Here is a 6486-nt window from a genome sequence, read left to right as displayed (position 1 = left end):
AACATTAGAACCATGAGTGAGAAAGACCTTCCACTCCCACCACATGCCCCAGTCTACCTCATTAAACTCCATCACTACATGGCTCTGTCAAAAACATGATGTCAGTCTAATCTACCTCATTAAACTCCATCACTACATGTCTCTGTCAAAAACATGATGTCAGTCTAATCTACCTCATTAAACTCCATCACTACATGTCTCTGTCAAAAACATGTCAGTCTAATCTACCTCATTAAACTCCATCACTACATGTCTCTGTCAAAAACATAATGTCAATGTAATCTACCTCATTAAATCCAGCACTACATGTCTCTGTCAAAAACATGATGCCAATCTAATCTACCTCTAATATACCTGCCACAAACACACACACACATACAGAACCCTCCCCCATCTATATATAAAGGATCCAAATTCTGGTAAAAAGACAGTTCCATTTAAACAAGTCAAAACTAGACTATGAAAATGAAATTAATTGTTTTTAATAAGTGCAGCAATGGTTATGAACAGGAGTACAGAAAAATACACACAACCTGTACTTTTAAGAAACTACCCACTAATATAGCTACTTAGATATCTTCTGCCTCTCTGAAAACTCTCCTGTCCTGTCTTCTGTCTCACACTGGGATACAGATCTCAGCATAGTAGTCAACATAACAAGGGATCATTTTAATCCAGACAACATGAGAAAACACACAAGAGAATCAATGTGAGAAAATATTGATTTAAGACTTATTTAACAGTTTAAGATTTTTTTAGCAACCCATGTACACACTGATTCTGAATCAGTAGGAATGTCATTATTCTGCAGATAACTGTATAAGGTTGCAATTCTGGCAATGTTAGCTTCTTGAGTGACAAAACCCATCTGCCACAGTTAGCTACTTAACAGTTAAAACTACTTTAACTGAAATACAGACAAATATATATATCAGTGCAAATAGGTTTCAAAATACCCACTCACAAAGTCTATTACATCATAATGTACATAACAGAAAAGTCCATTTTTTTCTCATTTGACTCTTCCATTTTCATATGTTCTCTCTCTTAAACTTGTTCTTCATGCCAAGATTTTATAAAAACCTTTTAACTAATAACTATGTGTTGGTATTAACAGATAAGCTATACAGCATAGGGGGAAGGACATGGGCAAATATGATTCAGAAGACAATCAACTGCAAAGACAACGAAATATTGCAATAAATCGACATAAAATCAAGAAAAGAAAAGAAAAGAAAAGAAGAAAGGGAAAGGGAGAGGAGAGGGGAGAAAGTAATCTGTATCCTATTGTTTTGTTTTACAAATTATCTTCCATATTTCCCATTGTTTAACTATACTTTAACTGAAAAACTCACACATGGCTACAAACAGATTTCTCATTTGGATGTTACATAAGCAGCCAAATCCTTGCCCTCTGAGACAGTCCTGCCAGTCCTTCTCTCTGGAAGGAAACAAGTGGGCAAGTTCTGCCACTGTAGATTAGAGCACACATGATGAACCAAAGTAACTGCACCTCTAAACTCTTATACTCACAGAGCCCGTTTGGTGTTTTTCAGTACTGGTAGAAGTCTCTTCAACCCTTCATCTGATCCTCTGTATTTCTCCAGCTCAAACTTTTCTTGAGTCTCCTCTGACATCAGCAGGACAAAGACCAGAGCTGACCACTGTGCAGATGACAGTTTCTCTGTTGAGAGACGTCCTGAGCCCAAGTAATTTTGAATTTCATTTACAAGGGAGTCATCCCTCAGTTCATTCAGACAGTAGAGGAGATTGATGCTCCTCTCTGATGAGATGTTTTCATTTAGTTTTGCCTTTAGGTAGTTGATTGTTATCTTCAAACTCTGTGGTCTGATTGCTGTTTGTGGCAGTAGTTCTTTCAGGAGTCGTTGATTGGACTCCAGTGAGAGGCCAAGAAGGAAGCGGAGGAAAAGGTCCAGGTGTCCATTCTCACTCTCTAAGGCCTTGTCTATTGCAGATTCATAGAAAGCTTCTGTGCTCTTAAACAGCCATTTAAATATGTTCACAACTGTGCTTGGATGAAGTGGATTCTTCTTGTTACGATGTGAGAGATACACATGGACCGCAGCAAGGAATTCTTGAACACTCAGATGCACAAAACTAAACGCCACTGTCTCAGAGACTCCCTGCTCTTGACTGAATATCTGTGTGCACACTCCTGAGTACACTGAACCCTCACTGACATCAATGCCACACTCTCTCAGGTCTTCCTCATAAAATATCAGATTGCCCTTCTCTAGCTGACAGAAGGCCAACTTTCCAAGCTTCACAATGATGTTTTCAGCCTTATCTTGCTTTTTCATTCGACTGATGTTCTTAGCCCCCTTTTTCTCTTTCATTTGATTTATTTGGAAGATCAGAAACTGTGTGTACATTCCTGTCAGAGTTGTAGGGAGTTCTTTACTGGTATCTTTGTCTAGCATTGGCTGAAGCACAGTGGCTGATATCCAACAGAAGACTGGTATGTGACACATGATGTGGAGGCTCCTTGATTTCTTTATGTGTGAGATCATATTTTTGGCCATATCCTGGTCCTTGTCATTGTACTTCTTAAAGTACTCTTCCTTTTGTTTATCACTGAATCCTCGTACTTCAGTCACTTGGTGAATGTAGTCTCGAGGGATCTTGTGGGCTGCTGCTGGTCTGGAGGTTATCCAGATGAGAGCAGAGGGAAGCAGATTTTCCTTGATTAGGTTTGTCATTAGTGTGCCCAATGATGTTTTCTGATTAATCTTTTTCAATTTCTCTGTCTCAGTAAAGTCAAGAGGAAAGCGACACTCATCGAGTCCATCAAAAATGAACATGACTTTACCATCACCATCTGGAAGAGATTGCAGTACAGCAGAATCTTCAAAATATACATGAAGCAACTCTATCAGGCTGTAGTTTTTATCTTTTATTGAATTCAGTTCACGAAAAAGAAGTGGAAAAATAAAATCTATGTCCTGGTTGGTCTTTCCCTCTGCCCAGTCCAGTATAAATTTATTCACTGAGACAGTTTTCCCCACTCCAGCAATTCCCATAGTCAACACTTTTCTGTTTCTTCGACTTGGATCAGATGGGACTTTGAAAATGTCACTGCATGTGATTGGAGTTTCCTCTGTGGTAAATCTCCTAGATGATGCCTCAGCCTGCATAATCTCATGTTCATGAATGACTCCTCCAGTCTCATCCTCCACTATGTAGAGATCAGTGTAGATATCATTCAGAAACTTTTTATGGCCTCTCACTGATGTTCCATCTAAAATGCGCTCATATTTCTGCTTCAGCCTGGACTTCAGTTTGATTCTGACAGCTTCATAATCTGGTAAAGGAAATGGAAGATTTCAAATTTAGAAATCAGAGTTCACTAACTCACTATCTAAGCCACTTATCCTAATTAGCATCGCAGGGGTTGCTGGAGCCTATCCCAGCGGTCATAGGGCGAAAGGTGGGGAAACACCCTGGACAGGTCGCCAGTCCACAGACAATCACACTCATACCTAGGGGCCAATTTAGTGTCTCCAATTCACCTAACCTGCATGTCTTTGGACTGTGGGAGGAAACTGGAGTTCCTGGAGGAAACCCACGCAGACACGGGGAGAACATGCAAACTCCACACAGAAAGGACTGGCCGCCCGGCCGGGAATCGAACCCAAGACCTTCTTGCTGTGAGGCAACAGCGCTACCCACTGCGCTACCGTGCCGCCCATCAGAATTCACTGACTTGCTAAATATATACGTGTCTTGAAAGTATGCGGTTATCGTTTTCATTACTCTGTGTTGCTGTGTGATTTCATTTGGTCCAGAAACTGATCAGTATAAATACCATACTTTGTTTTTGACTGTGTTTTTTTCAGTGGTGGTAGGAGGAAAGGGAGAGGGACAGTGTCTCAGAAACGTCTGATGACAACTGATCTACTCATCCAGTTTACCACCATTAAACTACCATTATCAGCTTTCTATGAGCTGATAGGACTTTGATGTGCCTTGTAATAGGAGAAACTGTATAAAACAGTGAATTGTTACACCAAGTTAATGTGTAAAATGTTAAAATAACTGAAATGAAATCAAGCAATCCAGTAAAATGAAGATTTTTCAAAACAATATAACTACTTTGAAGTCAAACTACAGAATATAATGGGACATTAGACACAGATGAGGAGTGTAGTGGTGAGATCTGACAGGGAAGATAGTTCACTGCTTGGTGATATAGGACCAGTATTTAAATGTGTGACCCAAAGACAGAATAATCTCCCTGCATCTGCGTCTGAGAAGAGCATCAAAAACTGATTTCTGCAATGACAAGTCAGTTCATAGCTGTCAAAATGCAATGTCGTTTTGTCTGAGTGAAATGAACCAAACCTTTATTCTGAGCTGAGATGTTTGTCTGGAGTGAAGTGGACTCAGCTGGAGTGACTGCACTGTTCTGAATAGACCCTTCTTCAGATTTTAGTCCCATAGTGAGGCAAAAAGAGGAAGAGAGAAAGAGAGAAACTGTGAATCATGCCATCATGATTACTGCATTTTCTTTTTCAATCTCATATATACAATTACAGTATTTCTTTTTTAAATGTGTGTATGTTTGGATAATTCAAATGAACATGATGTAAAAAATCTACTGACTGTATATGACTGGTTTTCCTCCAGTTACTCAACTTTTACTTATTTAGCGATTAAATAAGATTGTCACTACAAGTATAAGTTTCCTGGCAACCAAACAGACCAGTCCAGGGAAAATAAACAGTAAGAGAGCTGCTCTGAGAGCAGGACATGAGTCTGTAGACTACCAGCAGGATTTCTCATCCTTTGCACTCAGTTTGGAATTTTTACCACAATGAGAGATCCTCTCCTACTAGCACGGTATTTTGTAACCGACCATGAACTTGCACTGATCCACATTTAGTGCAATGAACCCATGTTATAAGGGTACCATTAACATGAGCTGCTAGGTATTTGTGGACAAAATAACACAACTCAGGCGTGTTTAATTTATTCAGAATTTGTTTGTTTGTGATACATGTATATAATGAGTGGTGAGTGGTTTGATGGTTCATAGATATAGTTTTAATTCAAAGGAAAGAGAGATAGTCTGGGATGGCAGGGTTTTCTGTAACATATTGTCTAAGATCTAAGACAGCACAGGCTGTGTGGTGTGGGATAATCTTGTCAGAACTGACACTGACAATAGCCAATGAGAGTGGAGCAGCTTGAGGGCAGATGCTGGAACATGAAAAAGTGGAAATCAAATAATTAAAAAATCAAAAACTCTCACTGTGGAGCATGAGGTCATGATTTTGGCTGAGGCAGAATTGTTAAGCATGTGATTCCCTGTCAGTGCTAAAAGTCAAAACGGAGAGTCGCTGATGATCACTCTTATTGGACAGTTTGGAAGTTCGATTTCATTTATCCAGCCAACTGAAATTTTTTTTTATCAATAATTCAAAATTCAATTCAAAATTTTTTCTTTGTGAAAAAACTTCCAGGCATCAGTTGCCAGGATCATCATCCAAAAGCTTCATGTATACATTGTAATTCCAACTTTGTGTACCTTTGAACATTAAATTTTGCCCATCAGCAGGAGCATATGCTATTGGTTGTATCCAAAGAGACACGTCAAGTGAAGCTTTCTACTCAGTAAAGAGTCTTCTTCCATTGTATCATGAGGAGATACACTGTTATCGTTTGATATGATTACACTCTGATAAAACACAGTTACTGAAGGCTGCACTGGACAAACTGAGGAAAGTATCTAAGATGTTTCAGAGAACACTACACTGCTGTGTGTTATGTGCTGAAGCCTCATTCTTCATCTCCATTAATGTTACTTGCATATATTTCCGCATTGTTCAAAAACTGCTTTATGTATTTGTTTTACTCACAGAGGGTAACACCTTAACCTCGACAATCCTAACATAAACATTTGTGTTGTAAATGTCATGTGAGCTGTATTACCTTCTCTGAGTTTACTCTTTAACTTCCCAGCCAGGTTATTCTGCTTCATCCTCCTCAGGATGAGCAGTGTGATCTCCACAGCACCTCTTGGTTCATATCTCTCCACCATCTTATCCACTGTGTCCTGCACATTAGCATTCTCCAGCTGAGGCTTTGGGATGTGAGAGACCTCTTCCACTCCATTCTCTGTAGTCAGGTACCACTGAAACCTCTTCAGTTCTGCTCTCTCCAGCTCTTCCAGAGTTTCCAGCAGGATCTGTGGAACAGCTGGCATCTTGAATCACTGGGGAGCATGTGAGGCATTAGATTAGACATTATTATAATATAGCACTCAAGAGCACATCTGCAATGCGTTTATCCAGCTCATCTAGAGTGGTTAGTAGCAACTGAGAAGTGTTCACCATCTTACATCACTGGACATGTGAGGGAACGTAAACATGGAGATTAAATAGAGAAAATAAACAGAGAGTGGTCCTGTCATGATGTTACTTAACACTTCATTTTAATTGGTCATGCATGCTCTTACAACTAAAT

At 39.5% G+C, this 6486-nt stretch overlaps 1 protein-coding gene across 1 annotated transcript; it reads right to left on the bottom strand.

Annotated features, from left to right (window-relative positions):
• Positions 1 to 1529: 1529 nt before the first annotated feature.
• On the bottom strand, positions 1530 to 6226 carry LOC115821315 (protein NLRC3-like). The gene is made up of 3 exons (XM_030785105.1): positions 5953 to 6226; positions 3660 to 3689; positions 1530 to 3322 (listed from the first exon to the last, which is right to left on the bottom strand). The coding sequence occupies exons 1-3, from the start codon at positions 6224 to 6226 to the stop codon at positions 1530 to 1532; spliced, it is 2097 nt and encodes a 698-aa protein (XP_030640965.1).
• Positions 6227 to 6486: the final 260 nt, after the last annotated feature.

Source organism: Chanos chanos, chromosome 9 (genome assembly GCF_902362185.1).
Source record: "Chanos chanos chromosome 9, fChaCha1.1, whole genome shotgun sequence".
Lineage (NCBI taxonomy): Eukaryota > Metazoa > Chordata > Actinopteri > Gonorynchiformes > Chanidae > Chanos > Chanos chanos.
The sequence above is the reverse complement of the archived record's forward strand: the minus strand, read 5'-3'. Positions and strand labels throughout refer to the sequence as shown.